Here is a 26,812-nt window from a genome sequence, read left to right as displayed (position 1 = left end):
TGAAAACATTAATGTTTGCGGTCAGCATTGATCTCGCCGGCGGCGCGCCGCCGACATCTTACCGGCGGCAGGCCAGCAGCGCGCCACCGCTGCTATTTTTGGCCCCGCCACCTCCGGTCTTCCCTCATCGGCGCGGCACCGGGGTCTATTCTTAGGGTTTCAAGTCTAGCGCACCAACCACTTGGCTAGGACGGATGAATATAAACAGGATGACATAAAATATAAAAAAGAATATACCTAAGTCAGATCCAATACGACCCTCCTTTAGAAGGAAGTACCTTAAGCCAGCTGCTGTGACTTTTTCCACAGTTTTTTTTACAGGTACTACATTTCCTAGGGACTTGGACATCTTTTGCCATATTTTTTTGCCCTCTTTGCTGATTCCTTCTACCAACCAATGGCAATGGACAATGAGTTGGCGCGGCGGTTCAAGTCCAGCCGCAATTAAAAGGGCAGGCCAGTAGATGGAATGAAATCTGTAATTATAAATATTTTGAATGGGAAAAAATGGGGCACATTTATTAGAGTTCACTCTTCAGCCTCCTACTGGAGGCTCCACATAATTTACAACACATAATTTAATCGACATTTATAGCACATTTTTGCTCGTACGAGATTCGACTGGTATCAGTCAATTTTGGTCTTTTTGTCATTTAAAACTGGTAGATTTTTCCTCGTTAGATTTTTGTAGTTCATCGAAAAAAAAGAATATCATTAATGGTCTAGTATTTCTTGTAACGAAGAATTGTATATAATGTCAGACATTTTGATACAACGATATTAATTTTCGCTTAGATATTCTCAGGGGCGACTCTATTACTTTACAATTCATCAGAAAAAAGTATAGGATATGGCCTGTGGATTTTGGCCACAAAGATATCAGATAAATTTGCTTGGACTTCCGAATTGTAATTTCAATAACAATATTAACAACATAAATTACATGCTACTTAAATTTCCACTATAACGCTTTTTTTTTACTAATTCTAGAAACTGTAATTTCTAATAGAAAGTTTCAGTTTCCGGTCTCAAAGAGATAATTCCATGTTCTAAACGAGCCCGACACTATTAGATCCCTGTGAAGTTTGCACCGTGAAGTCTGACAATTTGGCACCGTGGTAAATCTAATCTGAGCAAGACACCACTGTAAATTTTGAGCCACGGTTTCCAACTGGTGCAGCTCACTAATCTAAACCTTGGAGAGGTTGGGAAGACCGAAGTTTTCTTCTCGAAAAAGGTAGGATGAAAACGCAACGAGTGCATTTTAGGTCAATACTTTTCAAAAGTCGGACTCTTTCGGATTAACCTCAAGGAAGAACCCCCCCCCCTTCACTTGTATACAGATAACAGATAGTCGAAAGAAGTGATTGTGTCTTTGGTATACTCCGTTGGATTGTCACAAGGGCTTAATTTCGAGTTTTGCTCAAGTATAAAATATTTTCATAAACTCAAACTTGAATCTAAATACCCCAAAAACTTAATTTGTTTTTAAATAAAATTCAAATGAATACTAAGATTAAAAAGCGTTAGCAAATGCAATGAGAGCGTTTTTGCATATTATTTTTTTATTAGTATTTTTTGTCAAACACAGTACTATGTCACCAGAGATATTGACTCACTCATAACAGAGAATATCACTGCTAATGATTGGGAAGAAGCAAGTGAAAACACCAAAGAATGTCAACAGTCTCGCGTAGAAAAGATGGTAAATACTCAAACCAGAGAAAAACAAAAATAATTATTATCAAATTAAATACAATAATTGAATTTTAATGAAGTGAATAAACTTCTATTCAAAAAAAAACTTGAAAAAACTACCCCATGCACTTCTACCCATAAAATCTATAAACAAAAAGCTGAACAATTTTTCTCCAGCGCTGGGTTGTTCATAATCAAAATCAAAGGCAAGATTAGAGCCCTAAATGTTTCCTTCAAAGTTATTTTAAGAGCCACTGCAACCAGTATTACTCTACGAAAATATGTTTTACAGCGTACAACGTTGCACAATGTACAACGTACATTTATGCTGAATAAAAAAGAAATCAATTGATTCTACTGTTGTTTCCTCGTTTTCAGTAATATATGTACATATTTATGGGGATGCTTGAAGACATAAATACTTAAATACTTCACATACTTAAATATATTTCAAGTTCAAGTTCTGTTATTCAATAAATATAAAAACACTACAATCCAAAAAATCTCAAAGGGCCCAGAAGCCCGTTAACTGGAAAAAAAAATTAAAAGTACATATTAATCATTTGCAGGTTACTGAGCTAGGCCTAGACAAAAATAAATAAGAATTTCTGCTCATACAAACGAATGCTCACATACAGATAATCCTAGAAAAATATTAGTCCTACATGAATCAATAATGCATAGAATCCTATATGATCACAATGCGGTTAGAAATAATAAAAAATCGAGTTTCACTCCAGTTTGACAATTAACACCAAGTAAACCTCAATTTTAGGTTTTCAAGTTTGTTTTTAGTTATCAGCCTGTTTTCAGTTTGTTTAAGTTTTCAGATTGTTCAGCTCGGTTTTCAGTTTTTCTAGGTTTTCAGCCTAACTTTCATAAATTCCGTAATATGTTTAATACTGCCTATAGTAGAAATGATAAAGGATTAAATCACATTAATAGCTGTTGCACAAGAAAGGAAGCAAATTGTATTAACTACATTAAGCGGTAACAAACACTACTGCAACCATCCCCCACTTTTCTTTAATCTGACCCCTCTAAATTATTGCATTTTAATAGTTTTGAAAAAAGGAAAATTGAACGCGTATTCACACATAAAGTGACTATAAACATAGCATATTAATGAATGATAATGGCGTAATTTGCTATAGGCCAGGGGAGTTAATTGCCCACACCCCACCCCCAGTTTGGCCCTCCCCCAGCTGAAACTTAGCGTCTTCAAAAATCGTGTCAAAAGTAATGATAGGCCTACATAATTCAAACATCCAAAGAAAGAGATCAGTTTTCTTTAGCATACATTTGCTTTTATGGTATAGCCAATTATGTTTACGATTTAACAGTCTTTAAACTCACAATTGAAATTCGACGTTTGCCGAATTTTGTATAATCAAATTCCCGAAAACAACAAAAAAAGATATACTTATGATATTCAATAGTAGTTGTTGAAATTTATTATTTTTATGATATTCAATAGTGTGCGTTGTAATATATCATCTTCGTGATAGTCGATAGTAAATGATGTCCTCGACATTTAGCCATCTTGACTGACAATTTCGATCTTAGCTCCAGAAGAGAACAACTAGGACATTAACTTTTACTTTGGACTACGATTGGTTGAGATCGGGTAATATTCATTACGATTAAAATTCAGAGACCTTTCTCCTTTTACACAGGCCAAAATGGCCTCTTTTTACGTTTAAAATACTTAACCACTGATTCCCAGAATTTTATTAAAAATTTCATTCCAAGAATTCAGAGAAAGGAGACGCCGATTTGAGGAAATACATTTAACCATCTTGACTGACAATTTTGATCTTAGCTCCAAAAGAGAATAACTAGGACATTAACTTTTACTTTGGACTAAGATTGGTTGAGATCGGGTAATATTTATTACGATTAAAATTCAGAGACCTTTCTCCTTCTACAGAGACCAAAATGGCCTCTTTTTACGTTTAAAATATTTAACCACTGATTCCCAGAATTTTATTAAAAATGTCATTCCAAGAATTCAGAGAACGGAGACGCCGATTTGAGGAAGTCCGTAATATAAACAGTGGAGAAAGAAAAACAATATCAATTCCTGGGTTTTACTTTAATGCACTCACCCCTTTTAGCACAAAAAAAGTCTTGCAATCGAGTGAGAACCATACTTTTCGGTATTCACTTATATACTCGAGTACCTAGTATGTTCCTAATTGAACTTAGTTAAGTTTGATTTGCAAAGATTGTCCAATGCATGATGCCAAAATTTTTTTTTTAGGATTTTACAAAGAATAAAAAAAAGAGAATGAGGTTTTATGAAGCCAAAGAAAAGGCTGGACGAAAAAGACGGATATTTTGAAAGAACATCGTCCACTTTTCTTCACTGCTACAAGAGAAAGTTAAAAAGAAACATATTCAGAATTTCCAAACAAAAGTGGGAACCAAACAAGCCAGAAAAAAAACAAATAACGCAGTAAACAAACAGAAAAAAGAAGAAGCCAAAATTGAAAAAAAAGAAACCTAAAAACCAAACAAGCCGGAAAAAAACAAATAACGCAGTAAGCAAACAGAAAAAAGAAGAAGCCAAAATTGAAAAAAAAATAAAGAAACCTAAAAACCAAACAAGCCGGAAAAAAACAAAAAACGCAGTAAGCAAACAGAAAAAAGAAGAAGCCAAAATTGAAAAAAAAATAAAGAAACCTAAAAACCAAACAACGCGGAGAACCCTTACAAAACTCCAATCTCATTTTTTTTTTTTAGTTTTTTTTTTATAATTTGTTATGACAGGCTAATGTGATTTACGAAATTACCTTTATTTGCGATTTTTGGTAGTAAACATATAAAGTACTTTTGAAATTTAAAGAGAAGACTTGATCAGATTGGCTTCTCAAAGACATAAATGTAAAAAAAAAAAAAACTCAAAGAAATCAAGTATTTGGTGAAAAAAGGCAAAAAAAGGTACTATCAGATATGTGACAGATTCGGAATGCACCATCGATTGTTATGAATTAGTTAATGATTTATTTAAATAATTTGGGTATCTGTTATGAATATTTTAATTTGAAATTAGTATTTCAACATTCTAAAATTTCTAGTTGACTCTACTTACTTTTTAATGTCTTTCCCTATAACTTGAATATTTGGTGGCCACAGATATGGTTGATCAGGGTAACCTGATACTGTTAGATAGTTGAATAGAGCATCGATCCACACGTAAATTACATGTGTTGGATCTGTAGGAACCGGGATGCCCCATTTCATTTTGTGTTTGAGTCGGGATATCGACAAATCTCCAAGTTTTTCTTCTGTGAGCCAAGCAATAAGCTCCGTTCTGATTTTAGCTGGCTTTACAGCTGAATCTAAAACAAAACTGAGTTACAGATATTTGACTTAAATACAGACAACTCGCTAGAAGGTATTTCTTGCAGACTTCTGCCAATTTCAGGTGAAACAACAACAAAAATATGTATCTGCAAGCAGTATATATATATATGTACACATGTATATATATATATATATATATATATATATATATATATATATATATATATATATATATATATATATATATATATATATATATATATATATATATATATATATTTATATATATATATATATATATATATATATATATATATATATATATATATATATATATATATATATATATATATATATATATATATATATATATATATATATATATATATATATATATATATATATATATATATATATATATAAATAATTCCATAAGGATAGAATACAAAAGTCTCAGAACATTTTGTTTATAGTCCTTTTATTACGGAAAAAACAATTAAAACCTTAACTGTACGTTTTTTTAGTCATGCGATGTGACAAAAAAAAGGGGGAAAACAAGTAATCTATTATTATAGTCACGAGCAGGGCCATATCCAGGATTTTTTCGGGGGTGGGGGGTGGGGGGGGGTACACATGGATTTTTTTTTCTCGGGAGGGGGGGGGGGTGTACACAAAAAAACTCAAAAACGCATAAAAAATTTGTGTATATCCATTTTTACGAGTCAGACAATTATTTCTGGGGGAGGGGAGTTCAAACGCCCTTCCCCCCCCCCTAGTCAGGAGGTATTTCTCTTTTACTGTAAAAAAGAGGGTTTAACATCTATTCAATAAAAAAAGAACAAGTTTTTTTTTAACTGAAACTAAGAGCAACATTAAAATTTTAATCGAACGGAAATAATTCTGTATATCAAGGGGAAGGGGCTACCCAGTCAACATCTCTCGCTCTTTATGCTAAAGTTATAAAGTCCTTTATAGATACTTCTCATGCATATTCAAACGCCCTTGTGTTTGGACAGTCCTTTTTTAAGAATTGTGGCAAAACGTCAAACTTTAGCATAAAGAGCGAGGGTTGAGGAAGGGAAAGCCCCCTCATTTACAAAATAATTTCTCTTCATCTTATGTTTTAATGTTGCACCTTACTTTCAGTTTTAAAAACTTGTTGTTGTTTTTATTTGATTTCACACCGTTTCGAAGTCATGCCAGGAAATTCCTCTGCTTACCTCATGTAAAACATCCCCTGGAAAATTCCCCCGAGAACTTTTCATTCCATGGAAAATTCTCCCTATGGCGAATCCCCACAGCAGAACCCCCCCCCCCAAAAAAAAATCCGATATTTCCCAATAACGAATACTAGACTATAAGTAAACAAAAACAAATTGTGTAACTTACCGCCTTTTCCCCAGGGACTATGGGGGGGGGGGGGTCATGTAATCCCCGAAGGCATAGTTGCTGAGCCATTAAACTAAACTTAATCAAATAGTTGTTTCAAAAATTTGATCGGATGTCTTTGGGAAAATGGGGGTGCAGAGGGACGGCTAGTTGCCCTCGAATTTTTCAGTGACTTAAAAATTGCGCAACACCTTCTTATTTTAATTTAAATGAACCCTCTTCCGTTCTTCCAAGACCATTGGTGCAACACGGTCACCCCTGCAAAAAACACCCATGATTTTTTTGTTCTGGCCAAAAATACAAAATTCCATATTTTTGTAAAGGAGCTTGAAACCTCTACCATAGGGTTCCCTGATATGCTCAATCTGACGTCATGATTTTCATTCACATTTCTTGATATTTTGAAGGTGTTTCTCATCTTTTCCAAAAAGCAGGCAATTTTCTCAGACTCGTAGTTTCTAATGGGTAATGTATATTATACCTTTCGAATCAGCATAAGAAGCCTGTTATTTTTATGTAGACATTGTTCTTATAATTATCATTGTTTTTTAGAGTTTCGGTCACTATTAGACCAAGTCACTGAACTCTAAGCAATCTTCAGACAAATTTTTTTCATTCACGCCTTGCGGGTGCGGAAATATCATGTGCTCAACATGACGCTAGTATTCTACTAAGTCTAACCACCAAAATAAAAACATCCAGTGAACCCTGTCTTGAAGGAATAAACAAATGGCTTTCATAGGATTGTTTTAGAACAAACTCAGGGTGCTGAGGTCAGTTCCAGCTGTATAATTAGTGGCCCAAAATACCATTTTTCCAGTAACAAATTTGAAAAAAAAACTTTTCTGGAAAAGAACTGCAAAAGAAAGCAAAGCCATATTAAAACCTAAAACGACAAAAAATAAAGTCATATAATAATTCAAACTTAAAACGAACAAAGATGCTTATGACCAAAAATGGAGAGAAGGCATGGCGTAAAGATAATAAATACTTCAATAGACGAATATATGAATCCTGAGACAAACGGGAATAAAAAATAAACCAAATAGAAATTGTAACGAATAAGGGTGGGGCTATCACCCTAATACACCCTGAAAAGTTCCGAGAGCTAATTGCGCTTTACTGAAAATGGTTTGTATTTTGAGCAGCACGTTGCAAGCCGATCAGAGACACAACAACTCTGGGTCTGTTTTTGTCGTCACCAATCCATATCGCAAATTCTCTTCAATAGCTTTTAATAAAAAGTTCACTTATAATAAAAGCTTATAATAAAAAATAAAAGTTCAAATAGGGATAAATCTTTTTATTAGACAGCGATAATAACATTTACAAAATATAGTGGATATTTCAATCACATGTAGAGTAACCGTCATCAACACTGTGACTGTTAATAAATTAAAAAGAGGGAGAAGAAGAGACGTTGGATATGGAAGAAGAAGAAGAGTATATGGAAGAGGAGTTGGTACTTTATCTTAAAACCAGAGGTGGAAATATCCACCTCTTTATCTCTTTACTCTTTATCTTAAGAAATAAAGCCAGAGATGGTACTCACCTCTGGCTTTAACTTTAATCTTAGAGAAATTTCGTTGCGTTGTCTGGGACGAACACAAGCAAATATGCTAACGAAAACAATTTACAATACTAGCTGTGTCTCTTTTTGTACACCTTATATCTTTTTCTTATAAAGAGGCTTTAGTAAAATGAACACTTGGTAGAAGCTGATGTCCTTGACCTCGTGGGAGGTTCCAATAGAGCTGTTATTTCCATGTTTTTGAAGCTCAAGCAAACGCTTGAAATCTGTAATAAAGTTACAGTTTATCTTTGACATTTACAAGTAAGCCTTTTTTGAGGATATTACTTGGTTTTGTCTGTTTAGGTATGGAAACAGTTGATTACCTGACACGTTTTTTTTCTGCTGATGACGGTCTGCTGATGACGGTCACTGTACATGTGATCAAAATAACCAGTAGACTTTGTGAATGTTATTATCATTGTCTAATAAAAGGATTTATCCCTCTTCGAATCATCATCTTTTAAACGATCTCCGAAGAGTTTGCGGCCACAAGTGAAGCAAAGGAAGTGTCGGCCAGCGTCACCTCCCTCTCCAGGCATCGGCCAAGCGATACTTTTTGCCGTCCACGCCTTGTAACGCTGGAGGAAGCCCAACACGAAACATAATGAGGGAGCTTGTCATCGCCCATATGGCCTTTATAATAGTTACATGATAACAATCAATGATTGCTTTGTTTTTTGTCACGTATGAAGGTTTTCTAATCCTATCAGACCAGTGGATATCCAGAATACACCAGAGGTAACTATTTTTAATTAATTTTCTTTACCAGTCAATTTTTATCTGAAGAATTTTTATCAATTTAAGTCAATTTTAATCAGATATCATTTAAGTCAATTTTTATCAGATTTTATCTTCATAAAATCTTCACATTCTTACAACAAGCTCTTGATTAGTGAGCAATCAGTTTTACGAATGTTTTCTAAGACAAACATCACAATCTTTTTTTTCTGTATACACTTTGATTAAACATTTATTATCACTTGAACAATTATTATATATGTTGATATTATTACCATTAAACAAATCTTACCATTTTCAAGCCATTTTAAAAGATCTTCCTGGAAAGCTGATAATCTAAAATAATAGCTTTCTTCACGATAAAATACTACTGGTTTTGATGAATCACGTGTGACTCGTACAGCCTTTCCATCAGGTCCAGGAACTTCTGTCGTTTTTGATTCAGCTACAAAATCTTCATCAGAAACACAGTACCATCCCTCATACATTCCTTTGTATATATGCCCTTTTTCTTCTAATATAGTCTGAAAGTAATATAATGATTTGGTAATTTAAAAGTACATTAATAGACATGTACCCTTTTTCGGGGGGGGGGGGGGTATGTAAGAAAATACTCAACAACAGGATTCCTTTCGAAATATCTCAACCATGTCAGCGTGAGTGTTCAAAAAGCTTCTGGATTTGCCCCTTCACCTAATAAACTAAAACAGTGACTTGCCTCTTTGAAAAAAACTTCAGATACACCCTCAAAATTTTCACCCTATTAACTACAGCAGTGCCTTGTACCTTAAAAAAAAACAACTTAAAATACACCCTTAAATTTTGCCTGCATGAATCCTCTTCTTCTTTGCACCTGTAGTAAAAAATTATGTTTTTGTTTGAACTTACTGGCAATTTAATAGCAACACAAACAACATATTTTATATTCAATTAAAATTCTGAAAAACTCAATTTTTACCAAACTGTTACCTTTAAAATGCATCATAGACTACAAAATGAATTACTTTTAACATCTTTCCAAGAACTCTTGATCAACACATCAGTAACTTATGACAAAATGTGTCAATACCCTACACTGATAGGTAAGAGGGGAGCTGTTTTCTACCCACATCAACTTTAACTTCTACAATTGATAAATCTTATTGTTTTGTATCATTGCCCTTAAAGAGATCAACAGTTTGCGTCTAAACGCCAAAAACCACAGCTAGGACACCAGCTGAAAATTTTTGTCAATTTCGATGGAGATCCAATGTCTTTTTCTAATCCACGAGCTCATAACAAGCATTTAGGATTCCCCATTCCCATACTCCATATAGAATGTCAAAATAGCCCCAAAGTTTCCCTAGTGGCGACAATTTGGCAACCCTTTAAACCACGCAAGTTTGATTGGGTACAAACTGTCAAAAGGCAAAGCTCTGACACCACTTTACCTTACTTTCAATTAAGTTAGTGTGAGACACTGTTTCAGTAAATATTGTAATAGCAAGAATTGAGGATGGCCCCCTTCCAAAGCAAAAACAAAGGTCAGAACGCGTAGGAACCCCAAGAGGATTTAGCAAGCACACTTAATATTACTTCCAACCAAGTTTGGTGAAGATTTGATAGCCACTACTGCTAGATGTCCTAATGGCAAAAAATATAGAAAGATCTCCCTGTTCCACAGAGGTCACCATGGGTCTGTATCTGTTGAATATCAATACAATCTAGCAGAAAATTAAAATTGATTTTGAGGCTGTATTATTTTAAGGTTCAGACATAATCCAACCTATCTAAGGAGAAGATGGTCTTATATCCTTATTGTCAAGATATCTAGCAGTAGCTGTTATTCAACCTCATTGAAACTAGACGAGAGGTAATGGCCAAAGTCCAATTTTTGAATTTCTGGGGTAAAAAACAGATTTGAGCTTTGTAGGGGTGGGGATAAGAGGCTAACTTAAACGATTATTTAGAAAAAACTGTGACTAGCTGCAAGTCCACTGACATAAATTAAAATATATAAAATTAAAATTGTAATCAATATTTTGGTTCCTATGCAATGGAACGTTCTAACAATAAAAAACATTCCTGCTATTATAGATGTTTCAAAAACTGAATAAACAGAAATTAAATTAAAAATCCCAGCAAAGAAAACAAAGAGTGATATTTAATCCTAACACCAAAATAGAGATAAAGTCACATAAAAAATCAAGAATAAAATAATCTTTACTTTTCCTTGAAAACTTATTGCCACTTTTTTCAATTTAATTATTTAAAGCTTCATTTGCCTCAACGAAAGCATTTCAGACTTTGTTCATTTATATAGGCTAAAGTATTACATAATGGAACATTCACTATAAAGTGGAAAGTCAGTGGATCTTTCTGTGAGGGGGGGGGGGCATCAAAAGCACATTTCTAGGTCCAAATTTTCAGATTCCTTGTTAACGTAACAAATAATTGGAATGTAAAATTGATGCTTATATTTGCATGCTTACCTGCACAGGTATATGGACATTTCTTAAGAAATATATTTGTCCAGAGAGCTCCCTTTCCCAATCTTTGCAAATTTACAACTAGAAGTGTAAAAATTATTTTTTTTTGGAATTTCAGACAAACACCCCTCCCCTCTCCATCCTATCTTTCAAGAAATCTCCAGTCTGTAAAGGCAATGACTATTATCATACCAACTCATAGGATATGAAAATTGTTGCCTAAAAATGTCCCTTTGCCCCCCGTCCCTTCCTGTCAAGGCTCGGAGCTTTATGCATCTATGACTATGGAGAATGTTAGTTACTCTGAAAGAACTTTAGAATGTTTTTATCCCACTTAACATCAAACACTCTCCAAGAAAACAACACCCCCATGCCTCTCTTAAGGTTGGGTGTGTTTTCACCTATGAACATAGCTTCAACTCACCCAGATTTTCTGAACAACTTTTTCATGTCGTTCCTCTGTTGTTCTGATATAGTCGTCATAATCACATTCACAAATTTGTATAGCTTCTTTAAATTGGTCTGATATCCGATCACAGTATTTCTTTGGATCTTCATTGTTTGCTGATGCAGCTTGCTGGATTTTTAAACCGTGCTCGTCAGTCCCTGTTGCATATAACACTTGTTTGCCTTTAATCTTCTGGAAGCGAGCCATAGCATCAGTAAGCACACTTGTGTAGGCATGACCAATGTGAGGAGCTATAAGATAGAGTCAAAACAATACAAGTGAATAATTATGCTTTACATTTGCATGTTTGATTATGAGTATCAAAATAAATTGCAGCCTGTCTGCAACTACACCAATTATGGAAGATGGAAGATGAATTAGACCCAAGGGAAACAGCCGATATAATTAATAAGCAACTCTATCCAACCATTTAGTTGCAGATGACCCAGTTCTCGATTCTTATCAGTATAAAATTTCGAAAAACGTACTGCAAATAAATGTTAGAAAAGCAGATAGTTGATTTAATTTATTTGAAAACGAGTCTACAAAGACATAAAAAGGACAGAGCATAAATGAAAAAAACATGACATAATGAGAAAAAGTGAGATGATTTTTTTCTCCTTTCTCCATGTATTAAAACGTAATTGTTAAATAGGGTAGAAGTGATAGCCCTCCCTCCCCCCCCACCTGACTCCTTCATAAACACAAATCTGTTTTTTATGGGTGACAGGAAGACAACTGCTGGATTTAGAAATCTTGATTCAGATATTATTACTCAAGTGCATATTTGTTGGTGGTGGCATCTATCAAGCATTTCCAACTGGCAAGCAAGCACTGGCATCAATCAAGCATTTCCAACTGCTGATAAAGCATCTATGCACCAAATACTATTTTGAAACCCCAGTTGGCGTGGAAGGGTGTAATATTTGTCTTTAATTCATTAATAAATCATAATTCAAAAAATTTTACAGACCACAGCAAAAAAAGCCACAAGGCAGACAAAGTACATTAGAATACAGGTCTACCTTTCTTTGGAATAGGAATAAGGATCCTATGCAAAAGTTTGAAGGTACAACTCCCAGGAAACACCATCTTCCAGAATATCAAAAGCCCTTGGCCCTACACACATTATTCAACCAATTGACTAAATCCCCTTAATAGCCTGGAATCAGCACTATTCTTGCTAGGGAGTGGCAAAAGCCCAAGACTTGGACACTTTACCAACCATTTTGACATATTTTAAAGCATTTAATGCATTGTTTCTGTCTAAAAATGCAGTAAAAAAAAATTGTAAGAAAAATTTATCATTTAAAATTGATTCAAGAACAGGGGCAGCTCTTGGGGTAAGCGAAATAAGCGGTAGCGTAGGGCGCCGAGTGACAGGGGGGTGCCTTGAGCAAAGGGCGCCCTCAGTGGCAAAGGATGTCAGAGACGCACTCTGTGTCGGAGGGAGAGACCGCCACCGGTGTCCATGTGACTTAAAATTATAAGATAATTGCAGAGTGTCCAAAACCATTTGTTTATTTTCTATATCAACCATTATACAAACCATTTATTTATTTCCTTTCGAAAAAGATACAAGACCACATTTTAGAGCAGCTGCGGCATGCAAAATATTATTCTATGATATTAGATTGCACTCCGATGTCAGCCACAGAGCAAATGACATTGGTAGTAAGATTCGTCAAAATTGCAGCGGATAAGGATGTGCTCATTAGGAATCATTTTTTAGGCTTTGTTCCTATTGCCAATTCTTCTGTTGAAGGCCTCGCAGAAATATTACTAAAAGAGTTGCAAACACGAGGCATTCCTTTCAATAACATGAGAGGCCAGGGATATGATAACAGTTTTGCAATGAAAGGAAAGCATGTTGGAGTTCAGAAGAGGATCTGTGATCTTAATATTTGTGCTTTTTACGTACCATGTGGAAACCACTCACTGAACCTTGTAATGAACGATGCTGCTCTCTCTTGCAATGCTGCAGTAGACTGTTTCAGCACAATTCATGAACTCTTCAATTTTTTTTCAGGTTCTACTCACAGATGGAATATTTTGCTTAATAACATTTCAAATCTTACAATAAAACCACTCTGGAACACATGGTGGGATAGTAGAATTGAGGCCTTGTTGCCCTATATGAGGCTTCTGAAGACCAGAAACTTGATGCATTTGGTAGGAACTCCGCCTTGGGACTTGTTAAGAAACTACAAAGCTTCATGTTTCTGTGTTGTTTAGTAACATGGCATGAGATCCAGCACAAAACAAAATATCGTGAGTAAGTTGTTGCAAAAAGTCACAAATGATTTGCAAAGTTCGATGGATCTAATATAAAGTGGGCAATTATATCTAACCAAGATGATATCTGATGAAGGAGTAAACAAAGTGATCACTAGTGCAAAGAAACTTGCAGAAAAAATCGGTATTGTTCCTGAGTTTGAAAATGAAACCACAGTCCACCAAAGGAATATAAAAAAAACAAATTTCTTATGAGGGGGAAGATAAAACTGTAAATTCTAGAGAGCATTCATTTAAGCTCGATTTCTTTTTTGTTGTGCTAGACACTGCAATATCAGACAGTTCGTGGTAACGAACTGAAAGTAATGCTCAATAATAACCGAAACTCTAAAAAACAGAATTTTGAAACCAATAGATGCATCCAAAGAATCATATTTTTATGCTAATTTCAAATGTATAAGTTTCATCAAGTTTAGTCTTACCCACCAAAATTTACGCGCCTGAGATATATTTGCCTTATTTTCGACAAAACGGGAAACACCCCCTAAACGTCATAGAACTTTAATGAAAATCACACCATCAGATTCAGCATATCAGAGAACCCTACTATAGAAGTTTCAAGCTTCGATCTGCAAAAATGTGGAATTTCGTATTTTTGCCAGGAGAAAGATCACGGATGCGGGTTTATTTTTTTTTTGTTTTTGTTTTTTTTTTCAGGGGTGATAGTATCAACCCAGTGGTCCTAGAAAATTGCGGGAGGGCTCATTCGAATGGAAACTAAAAGTCCTAGTGTTCTTTTTAAGTGACCAAAAATGGAGGGCAACTAGGCACCCTCCCACGTTCACTTTTACCCAAAGTCACTCGATCAAAATTTTGAGATAGCCATTTTGTTCAGCATGGTCGAAAAATACAATAACTATATCTTTGAGGATGACTTAATTCCACACATTCCCCGGGGGACGGTCTGAAAGTTATGAGTTTTGCCCAACGTTTACATATAGTATTGGTTATTGCGAAGTATACAGACGTTTTCAGGTAAGATTTTGTCGGGTAGTTGGGGGGTGTCGGGGGTTACAGGGGAGGATCTTTCCATGGAGGAGGTTTTCATGGCGGAAGGACACTGCTATGAAGGGTGCGCCGGATTTCCCAGCAATATTTAAAAAAAAACGATCGGAAATTAAATTTTAAAAAATTAATTTTTTCAACTGAAAGTAAGGAGCAACATTAAAAACTTAAAACCACGAGAAATTATTACGTATATGATTGGGTTCACCCCCTAGTCATTACCTCGCTCTTTGCGCTAAAGTTTTTTTTGTACTTTCATCAGAGCTATTTATTCTTATTAAAGGCCTTTGTGAATAAGGGGTCATTCTTAAAGAATTGGAACAAAATTTGAACTTTAGTGTAAAGAGCGACGTATTGACCTGGGGGCGAATCCCCTAATATACGTAATAAAAATTTACGAATCTAGAAGTTCGATACGTAAGTTAATTTGTAAGTTACGTCAGATCAAAATTTCGAGAAAGCCATTTAGCCAAAAAAAAAAGTAAAATTAATGTGCAAATTTCGTTTTAATTATTCATCTACTGTGAACCAAAATCAAAGCTGCATTAATTCGAAAACGTTCAGAAATTAAATAAAGAAACAAGTTTTTTAACTGAAAGTAAGGAGTGACATTAAAACTTAAAACGAATAGAAATTATTCCGCATATGAGACATAAGAAAGGGGCTGTCCCCTCCTCAACGTCTCGCTCTGTACATTAAAGTTTGACTCTGTCTCACAACTTTACTTTTTAAAACAATAAAAAACTTTAGCGTAAAGAGCGAGGCGTTGAGGGGGGGGAGAGCCCCTTTCATACATGGAATAATTTCTGTTCGTTTTAAGTTTTAATGTCACTCCTTACTTTCAGTTAAAAAAAACTTGTTTTTTTTATTTAATCCTCACTAAAGGAGAGATTTGAGCTAATAGAACACCATAGTGAAAGTTTTAAATATCTCCACAACATTCAAAGCTTGCAGAATTTTGCAGATAAAGAAGAATTGAAGAAAGCCTGTAAACATCTTCAAATCGTTTTGAGTGAAGGAGAAGACTGCGATGTGAACGGCGACGAGTTGTTTGAGGAGTTACAAATTTTCACTGAAATGCTGCCATCTAAGAGTCCCCAGCTCAAGCTTCGTCGTATATAACAAAACATGGTTATATGAACACATTCCCAAAAGTTTTTATTGCACTAAAAATTTTATTAACGCTTCCAGTATCAGTTGCCAGTGGCGAAAGGAGTTTCTCCAAGTTTAAATTAATAAAACTTACTTAATATCTATGTCGAGTCAAGATCGACTGAGTGAGTTTGCATCCATGGCCATTGAAAATGACGTGGTAAGTGATTTCAATGCCGACAGATTGCTCAATAAGTTTTCAAACAATGAAAGCTAGAAAAATTTGTTTTTCATTATAAAAAGTTGTGTGTTGAATTGTTTTAAAGTAGTATGTTCAACCGATAAATTGTGAATCATATTTTAAATCCCCATTTTTAATAAATCACCTTGTTGTATATTGTCATATTCCCTTTTTAATATTCAAGTTAGAATTATATTACACAATAAAAGTTTATTTATTTTTATTGTTACACATTTTACTAGAAAACCCTGCACACCTTACTTTAAGGGTGTACAATTTTATTTCAGTCTACCAGGGAGGGGGGGGACTGAAGAATAGTCCGCTTACCCCCAAAAAAACGTCTAGGGCCGGCCCAGTTCAAGAATGATAACTATTAAAAAGGTTCAACTTAATAATATAGAAGCTTATTGCAAAAATTAATTTTTAAGTATTTTGAAAGACCTTGAAACCCCCTTAAAAATGGCAGCAAATTAATATGAAAACTATTAAACTTTCCATTGCCGAAAACGCAACTAAGAAGCATTGCCCCCCTCCCCCCAAACCCAGTTGAGAAGTATTGAATCTATCTGTTGATAAAGTATCTACACCAGGGTTGCCACCTCTTGTGATTTATCACTATTTCTAGAGATCTGTTATATTGCCTTAACAAAAAAATCATGAAATCAGCAAATAAATCACTAGATTATTGAATAAAATCACTAAATCAACCAAAAACTTGCTGAAATCTAATGATTTTTATTTTCACTAGATGGTAATCTTAACCTGCACACACAATATCACATTGAAGTCCGATTTGGTTGAGAGGGCTATAACATTTTCCCTCCAATCCATCAATAAACTATAATTTCAAAAGGTTCCAGAGCATATTATAAAAAAAAAATAATAGAACAGAAGAAAGCACATTGGAATTGACGTCTAACTTTTTCTGGAATGGGAGTAAAATTGCCTATCAACTACGTGTTTTATTTTAACCTAAAAAGCAGACCACTGCCTACAGTGGCCAAAGGTTTAAAGACACTTAAAAAACATCTAGGATAAAAAATGTCTCATTTAGAAGTGATTCAAGAATGATGACTAATATATAGTTTTCACCAAAAAGTAGAAGTTTATTGGAAAACTATTTTTGAGATTTTGAAGAAAAAAAACTTGAACTCCAAACGGCAACAAATCAAATGAAAAGTCCATCATTGAAATTGCAATTGCCAAAAATCTGAGACTGGACTGACAGGAGCCGACTTTCAATAAAAGTAAAATCACATTGTTTCTCATATTTAGCTGAAAATGTTCTTCACTATATGTCCTCCCAGGACCAATTAAGAACCAGAATTGATGAGCTCCAAACTGCTGATAAAGCATCTATGCAACCAATACCCTGTTGATATCTGATATTGGTGTGGCGGAGTGTAACATTTTTCCTCCAATTCATCAACAAACTACCTTTTGTTGAAATGGGAGTAAGATGCCCTGTGCAAAAGCTTGGAAGTAAAACTCCCTGGAAACACCATGTTACTGATATAACACAAGCCCTTGAATTCAAACTGACTTTATTTGATCAATTAGCTAAATCTTCTTATTTTAACTTCATGGTGATATCTCCAACCACCATCCCTGACATACACCAATAGTCTAAAAGCAGCACTATTCTTCCCAGATAGTACCAAGAGACCCAAAGAATACATTGTCTTTACCAACTAATTTGAATTATATGTGATTTACTTTATACTGAAATCAAACTAACAGCCCTAGCTGCAACCTAGTGAAGAGTAAACCACAGCCCATAGCAACCAAAAGTTTAAACACAATTAAAATAAAATAAAATAATTGCACTGATGTGTATTTCCTTTTCCCCCAGGGACAATAGTAAGAAACCAGTGGTAATAGAATATTGGGAGAAAACTTCATCGAAAGGAATTGGGAATATGCAGTCCCCTTTTCAATTAAAAAGAGATTGTGCCACGGTAGAATAGCATTTTTTACCATTTTGTGCCATGAAGAAAATTGCTTAAACCCATTCTCCTTATTTATTTTCAATGTTCTCTGTCCTGGCTAGTAGGCTACCACAAAATTACAGAAATGTTTAATGACTCATTTAAAAGCTGCTGGTCATATATATGTATTTCTTATAAACTCTTCTGAATAACTCCATTTAAAAGTGCCATATGACACCAAAATTGCCATTTTTGGTACCATTTTAGAGTGGAAGGGCTGGAAGATATAATAAGGGTACCATTGTAGTCTCCATAGCAAACAAAACTGTTTTAAAGTCCCTCTCCTGCATGCTCTCTCTCCCAGCTCCCTAAGCAAGTGAAAACTAAAAAATATGCTTTGAAAAAAAACTGTCAATTGAATGATGACATAGTATTTGGGCTTTTTATCCATATTACAAGTTGCAAAAATATCTTGGGGGAAAATTTAGGAGAGGTAGGAAGTGAAACCAATATTTAATGCCCTATTCTGACAAAAACTCATGCTGAATTCTTTAGTTCCATTGCAGAAGTTAAACGAAAAATATTTTTGCAAGGCTCATTGTATATATTAAAAATATATATAGAAAAGAGCAGAAACTAATACAAAAAAAGAAAGTTTTTTTATGGAGACTAAGAGCAAAGTTGAAGCTTAAAAAAAATATTGCTTTGAAGCAGGTATGCAAAATGTTCCAAACCTACCAGTAGCAGAACTCAACAAAATGCTAAAAACTGCTAAAACTTTAGCCACACAACTTGTGTTTTGACAGTTTTTCTATGAGCAAAAAGTGTTTTTATATGTAGAAAAAATTTGCCAACAAATTTGAAAACTTTCAAGTAGCACGCTACTTTGCTATGGCACTTTTTGCACACCTGCTTTGACAATAACACAAGTTATATTTACAAAATTTACTCAAATACACTGACTTGTGATATTTCTCAATATTTGTGGAATCTTAATAACTTGCATTTTACTGAAAACAAAAGCACACTTTGTTATTTTGGATAATTATAATAGTAGCCTATATTAAAAGTCACTGATGACATAGCTGGTGACGATCATTGAGAGCCTTATAAATAAGAAATGTATTTTTGCATAATATTTAAGCAATTTTCTGCTTTGCAGATGGAATTCTGCTTCTTTCTTCTTCTTTTTTTTTTTGGGGGGGGGGGGGTAGTTCTGTGCTTTCAGGAATGTGCTAGATTTTTGAATTCTAATAAACTTCAAAGATATCATTATTAAGTTTATTTGAGCTGGTTTTACCTTAAACTACCTTAAATTGAGCTTGGAGCAATCTCCTTGTAGAGCTCCAGATTTGATGATTTGAGTTGAATTAAGGATTCTTTAGTAACCAGGTGCACTGTGCTGATCCATAGCTTCCCAGTTGAGTTTACACTCTCTGGAGGACCACTCAGCAACCAGTCTTTGTTTAAAGATGTCCACAGATTCAGCAGTAACAGTTTTTTCACAGAGTTTATTCCAAGTGTTGATGATTCTTGAAGAAAAGAACTGAGCACAGACTCTGGATAGGGTAGGCCACTTAACAAGTGTCAACTGATGACTGCTAGTTCTTGAGTTAGGACCAACACTGGGAAATAAGGCTCGGTGTCTATTAACCCTCATTAACTTATAGGTTAAAATGGCATCACCTCTATTTCTCCTATGTAGAAGAGTTGGGAGTTTCAGATTTGCTAGTCTTGCAGGGTAGGAAAGTTACTACATGCCAGATATCACTTTGGTGGCACATCTCTGCACATCAAGCTTGACAGCACATAAGTTGATTGCAAGTTGTTTGTGACAAACTTTGTCAAAAGCTTTAGAAAAGCCAAGAAGAATCATGCGAGTAGTAACTGCATCAAGTAACCTAGCGATATGGTCATATGATTCAAGGAGATTAGTATCAACAGATCTTCCAGAACAAAAGCCATGTTGTGAGCTGTGCAAGAGATTATTTGCTTCAAGATGTCCAATAACTGCATAATTAATTATTCTATCAAGACAAGTTTTGTAGATATATCTTATCTAGCCTACAAAGTCATAATTTTTGTTCTTTATATGTCTCAACTTTGCTCTTTACTTCCATTAGGAGAAAAAAGGGTTTAAAAATTAATCTTGATAATATAAGAGATTGTTAGCTATTCTAGAGATAATATCCAAATTCAGACATTTTCAAAGAGACTCAACTGTTGGAAAAAGGTGACAACAGGTTGCATTCATACAAAGGAGTGGCAAAAGTACCACAACAGTAGGCTTCAACTGGTTTTTCAAATTTTTGAACTGTGATCATTGATTTTTGTTGATTATAGGTTGTGAGCATAGCGCCAACCTTAATATTTAGGCCAGTATTTGGTTGAATCCACAGTGTGCTATTTGTCCTATATTTGTAAAAATGCCACCAAAACAACCTCACACGAGTCCAAAAAAAGGACAGATATAATAATAATAATAATCTTTATTTGTTCCCTTTATCACACTGCAATAACATGGGTATTGTCAATTTAAGCACAAAAAAAGAAAAGCACACAAAGACATAGCACCAAGAAAAACATAAATGATGAACCATCACCTCTACTTCAGGGCACTATTGTTGTAACATTTGATAAAGTAGGGCACAAAGGAGTTTAAAAATCTTGTCGTCAAGTGTGTAGGTGGGCATTCCAACAGTTTTTTTCCCTCTTTCAGAGTTGCCAACCTTGTTTTGTGTGTGTGGGTCTCTGAAGGATACCTTGGCAGGGATATCGAGGCAGGATATCTTGGTGTGTTGAGGACTTCAGGATGTCAGCTCCAAACTTGTCAGCATTTCATGCCTCCTTTCATCCAGGGTTGGGATCTTGAGTTGGGTCAAGCTTTGTTTATAGTTTTTATACTTTGGCCAAAAAATTATTTTGCAGGCTCTCTTCTGAACCGTTTCCAGTTCGTTTCTGTGCTTCTCTGTAAGCGACGGGTGCCAGACAGGACAGCCGTACATCATTACGGGCATTACATAATTTTTATAGCACGAAAGAAGGAGTTGCTCTGTCATTCCAAACCTTCTTAGATTTGCAAAGGATTTTAGAAAACCAGCTGCTTTTGCTGTGATCTGGCTGATGTGACCTCACGACCAGAGATCGTCACTTAATGTGATACAAAGTATTTTTACTGATTTCTTTGTTTGGAGAGGTGCAGATTCATTTATGCTCTTTTTCTTCAGGAAGTTGACAAGCACAACACAGCTTTTCTCGAGGCTTCTAAGGAGCTTCACTTGATCGGCTTGATGTTGAAGCTCTGCAACAAGGGGTATGAGCTTATTGGGTGTTTGTGAAAGGAAGTAAAGCAGGCTTAGCGAAAGATCATCTGCAAATTTTTACCTGTTTGTGTTGTCTCATCAGTCGGTTGATGACTATAACAAATAAGGTGGGACCTAACTTGCTTCCTTGGGCAGCTCCACATGTGATGTCTTGGAAGTTGGATGTTTCCCTGTTTTTAAGTTCTACGCATTGTTGACGGCTAGAAAGGAAAATTGTAATGGTAAATAAGAGAGACTGTAATACTTACAGGGCACAGGCTTCGTTCATTACAGTCTCATGACCAAGCAGATCGAAAGCTTTCACGAAATCAGAAATGATTATTTCAGCAAGGGCCTCAGGATTTTCTAGGTATTCAAGTAGATCATGAAGTATTCTGACCATATAGTGAGTTGTGCTGTGTCATCGACGAAAACCGAACTGCGATCGATTTTGTTTTCTGCTTCTCACAGTAGCCACTGTACAATAAAACCTTTGAATACTTTTGAAATGATCGGCGTCTTTGAAATTGCCCTGAGATTAGATGGTGAGGTTGGTGAAGTTTTCTTTGGAATTGGTGTGATAAATTCCTTTTTGAACTTATCTGGGAAAATACCTTCCAGTAGGCACTGGTTATACATTATAGCCAATAGTGTAGCCAGTAAGGGGGAGCATGCATGTATCAGCCTTATAGGAATTTCACCAGGGTACGAGACTTTCCTAATGTCTAGGTTTTCGAGTTTTTCTTGGACTTGGGAAACTATGATAATAGGGATGGTTTTTTGATTGGACCATTCTGTGGCATAGTCTTGAAGGGAGGCTGTTGGCAGCAAATATTTGAAAAGTGTGCATTAATTGCTTCTGCGGTTATATTCTCTCCTTGCTGGTCCCTCAGGATGAATTTAGACTTCTGCTGTCCCATTAGTTTCCGTACAGTTGTGTGGAACTTTCTTGGGTCACTGGCTGACAACTTAGCAAAAATTTGGTGTCCATACAGACGTCTAGCTTGCTTTAGGAGTCTAACTATTATGTTTCTCTTCCGTTTATATTCGTCAGAGTGTGGCTTTGTCTCATAAAGCATGTCTTGCTCTGCTATTGCTGCTTTAATTGTCAGAGAAACCCATGGTTTATTCTGTGCCCTAGTTGTAACTCGCTTTTCAGGGAAGAATCGTTCGTACTCTCGAATCGTTTGTTCATAGAGGAGTTTGGTCATGCTGTTTGCGTCTTTTTCAAAAAGGCAGAACCAGCATACTGAGTTGAGCCATTCTCTGTAGCCAATTCTACCTTCTTCTGTAAGTGGACGGTATGTGAACTGGGCTGGTTTAGTAGGTTTCATTGTTGACTTTGGCTGTAATATAACTGTTGCATGGTCACTGGTTGAGAATGGTGCTTCTGCTGAAAGACCTAAGTAGAAATCACCAAGTGTAGTGAAGATCAAGTCAGGGGTGTTTTCTCCCCATATTTTGACTTTAACTATTTGATAAAGGGCTGTAGAGCTTTCAATCCAGTTTGGCTTCAGGTCGTTGAAGTCCCCACAAAGAAAGATTCCAGCATATGGATATTTTGTTCTGATGAAGTTGCAACTATGTTGGAGGTATTTCACTAGTTGTCGCCGATATGGTCCCCTTGGTAGGAAATATACCGTGGCGTATATCAACGACGACACTTGACGAGGTAAGCCTTTTGGTCATGCCCACAGCCACGAAACTTCGATGTCATGGTCCTTTGGTACTGTAACATCCAGAATCCTATGAGGCACGTTTTCTTTGCAGTAGAAACTGACACCACCGCCGTGCGTCTTTGGCTCTCCCAATGCACTGCAGCGTGGGAAAATATAACAGGAATACCCATCAATCATGGCCAATGTAGGAGACGGGATCCAGGTTTCTGAAATACACATGATGTCAATGTCATGTGATCTGTGTACAGCCTGTGATTGTCATTTAGATGAAGAATCAAGTGCAATGAATTGTGATGGTTGCAGTAAGTGGCTATGTATAGATTGCCTTGAAATGACTGTGTCAGAGTATGATCTTCTAACAAAAATGACAAGGCGTATTGGATGTGAGTGGCATTGTCCTATGTGTAAGGGGGGCAAGCAGGCAAGACTAAATGCATTGGATATCCAAGATGCCACATCCAAATCCCTTGAACCACTTCAACCAGCCTTTGCTGTCATCCAGGATTTTGATGTAAAAATTAAGGAAGCTCTGAAAATGTCTTTTAATAAAATTAAGCATGAAATAATTGAAGATATGGATTGTAGATTTCAAGCCAATGAAACATGGATAGATACCCTTGAACAAACATCTGATGCTGCCATCAACCAGGACTTGCTGAATAGTCGTGTAGTCTCACAGGTACAAGCTTTGAAAATTGATCTTGAAAACCGTTTAGAGAACGAAATGAAGCAGTTAATAGTTGAAGATAGAGACAGGCAGAGACACAAGCTGAATCTTGTTGCGTTTAGAGTGCCAGCAAAACCTGACAATGGTCAGTTTATCCAGCAGTATTTGCCCCAAGGTTATAACCTCCCAAACATTGTGTGAAATTCAGTAGAATTTCACACAACAGCAACTGGGAGGTGTGAAAGTGAATAAAGGATTGTTGACCAAATTTGTGAGAAAGAACATTTATTTCTACCCATATTTTACCATACCTGCTTATATTTGATATTAAGTTTCATTTTTAAGAGGTTTTCCCTGGTGCTTCACTTTTTTTACCTGTATTTTGATGTTAGAAAATTTTTTTTTTCTATTCCCAAGGGACTTGTCCTTTGTCTGCTAATAAACAGCTGATTATCTGTTTGTAAATAATTCTTCTTCTTCTTCTTCTAATTAACAGCAGGCCAGGCTGAATTCATAGGCCAGGCTGAATTCATTTTCCTTCTCCTTCTTCCGAATTGGCAGCCAGCAATAAAGCGCAGTTGCCAAACGCTAAATACTAAAAACACCATTGATTACGTTGGCTCGTCCGTTTTTGCGTATTTTCGGTGGATAATTTTTGCAGAAGGGAGCAATAGCAAACAAGAAAGAGGCCAAATTGGTACCAGCGGTATTTTAATCCTTAAACTGCTGGGAATAGGTGATTTGAGTATTGCACTTCCCACGTTCTGTCTACCGCGAAACGTATCAAGGCATAAATTCAGCGATCTGAGCATTGACGAGATATACTCATATGCATTTTGTTTGTGAACATTGATGTTCCAAAACATTTTTTACATGATCCTGCTTTTTTTAATTTGGCACCGATAGAGTAAAACCACAGTGCGCTATTCGTCCTATACTTGTAAAAATGCCGCCGAAACGACCCCGCACGAGTCCAAAAAAAGGAACTGATCAGTGTGCAGCTTGCGGTTGTAATTTAGATGAAGAATCAATTGCGATGAATTGTGATTGATGCAATCAATGGCTTTGAATAGATTGTCCTGAAATGACTGAGATAGAGCATGCTCTCTTAACAAAGATGACAAGGCGTATTAGATATGAGTGACGTTGTCTTATGTGTAAAGGTGACAAACAAGCAAGACTAAATGCATCAGATATCCAAAATTCTATTACGAAATCCCTTGAACTGCTTCAACCGGCCCTACCGGTCATTCAGCATCTTGATGTGAAAATTAAAGATGCAGTCAAAATTTCTCTTATTAAGTTTAAGCGGAAAGTGATCAAAGATATGGATTATACATTTCAAGCAATTGATGCATAGATAGATACCCTTAAGCACACATATGTCGCCACTATAGATATCGAATTGCTGAACATCCTTGTAGTCTCGCAGGTGTAGGCTTGAAAAAGCGATCTTGATAGCTACTTAGAGAACAATCTGAAGCAGTCAATAGTCAAAGATAGAGAAAGACAGAGACGTAAACTGGACCTTGTTGTGTTTGGAGTGCCGGCAAAACCAGACGACGGACAGTTTATCCAGCAGTATATGTCCCAAGAGTGTAGCCTCCCCAATATATCCGTCGTTTAGCTAACCCGAATAACCAAACTAGCTCAAACTCACCTATCATTTTTTCCGTTGTCAACCATGAAACAAAGAAACAAATTCTCCAGAAGTCGTATGAAAAGAGAGGAACTGGCAGAATTCAGTTCAGAAACGACGTATCCAAAGCAGACCGGACTAAAAGAGCCAAGCTATATGAAGAGATCCAAGCTCGGCGAGCAAATGGAGAGACGGAGATTGTGATTCGGGGTGGCAAAATCGTATAAAAAAACTTGCTACCTCCAGCCCCTCTAACACAGATGGAACTTTAAGTGGGCTGCCGAAACCTGTACATAGTTTCTCTTCTAGTACATTATTAAATGTAAGTGATACTTTTGCTATTGGGGAGTTGGATAATTGATTTTAGAGTGTTAGATCTCTACAAACCATTGATTTGTTGAGTTCTGTAAGATCATCAACTCCCTTTAATAGTGGCGGCTGTAGAAAAATTAGTGCCCTTAGTGTTTTTTTCAGCAATGTTGACTGTCTAACTTCAAAGTTTCAAGAAATTAAGTGTGTTATTGCATCAGGCGCTTCAGATATTTATGCCTTCTGTGAAGTGAAACCAAAAAGGACTACTATCCCTCTGACAGAACAACAGATAAAGATGCCGGGTAACAAAATATTCAGCAGCCTATCAAAGTAGGAAGGAAGGGGAATCGTCCTATACATCTGAGATACTTTCTAGGTAAGAAATATTAATATTGAATCTGATTATGAGCCTTACCTAGAACAAGTGTGGATATCAATAAACCTATCTGGTGAGCCAATACAGATTGGTACGATTTACAGAAGTCTGAGTTCCCCTAATTTAGAGATGTCCCTTTTTGAAGTAGTAAAATCAATTGATAGAAAAGTAGCGCTGACAGGAAACCTTCTCATAGTCGGGGATTTTAACCTACCTTCCGTCCAATGGATAGATGGCTGTGGCTATTCTGCACAGAAATCAGTTGTACCATTTTTTGAGTGTCTAGCTAACTATTCACTTTACCAAGCTGTAAATTTTCCGACTAGGCACCGGTATGGCCACCCCCCGTCATTGCTGGACCTCGTACTAGTAAACGACCATGAAGCGCTCTTAAACGTGGCCCCACTACAACCCTTCGGTGCAAGCGATCACGCTGCCATACGATGCTCCCTTAGACTGTATCCAGAAAAATCAGTTTTTACCAAACATGTGTATAGAGATTACCGTCTGATGAAGCAAGAGTTGGCGGGGCACGATTGGTCCTTTATCACTGAGAATGATGTTGATAAATCGTAGAATATGATGAAGAAAATACTGCTAGAGGTCTCAGAGAAAAATACTGCAGTAAGATGGGCTCGTAAACCCAAAACTCT

At 35.9% G+C, this 26,812-nt stretch overlaps 1 protein-coding gene across 1 annotated transcript in view; it reads right to left on the bottom strand.

Annotated features, from left to right (window-relative positions):
• Nucleotides 1-26,812, bottom strand: part of LOC148945386 (methionine--tRNA ligase, mitochondrial-like) — a 73,592-nt gene that overhangs the window by 18,879 nt on the left and 27,901 nt on the right. The window contains exons 2-5 of the mRNA XM_089099272.1: nucleotides 11,600-11,874; nucleotides 9,000-9,231; nucleotides 4,793-5,042; nucleotides 238-476 (exon numbers count right to left, since the gene is read on the bottom strand). Of these exons, the coding sequence (XP_088955398.1) occupies nucleotides 238-476; nucleotides 4,793-5,042; nucleotides 9,000-9,231; nucleotides 11,600-11,874 (996 nt within the window). The remainder of the gene's footprint in view (nucleotides 1-237; nucleotides 477-4,792; nucleotides 5,043-8,999; nucleotides 9,232-11,599; nucleotides 11,875-26,812) is intronic.

This window comes from Artemia sp. Qi Xiang Cuo, chromosome 13 (assembly GCF_049724085.1).
Source record: "Artemia sp. Qi Xiang Cuo chromosome 13, ASM4972408v1, whole genome shotgun sequence".
Classification (NCBI taxonomy): domain Eukaryota; kingdom Metazoa; phylum Arthropoda; class Branchiopoda; order Anostraca; family Artemiidae; genus Artemia; species Artemia sp. Qi Xiang Cuo.
The sequence above is the reverse complement of the archived record's forward strand: the minus strand, read 5'-3'. Positions and strand labels throughout refer to the sequence as shown.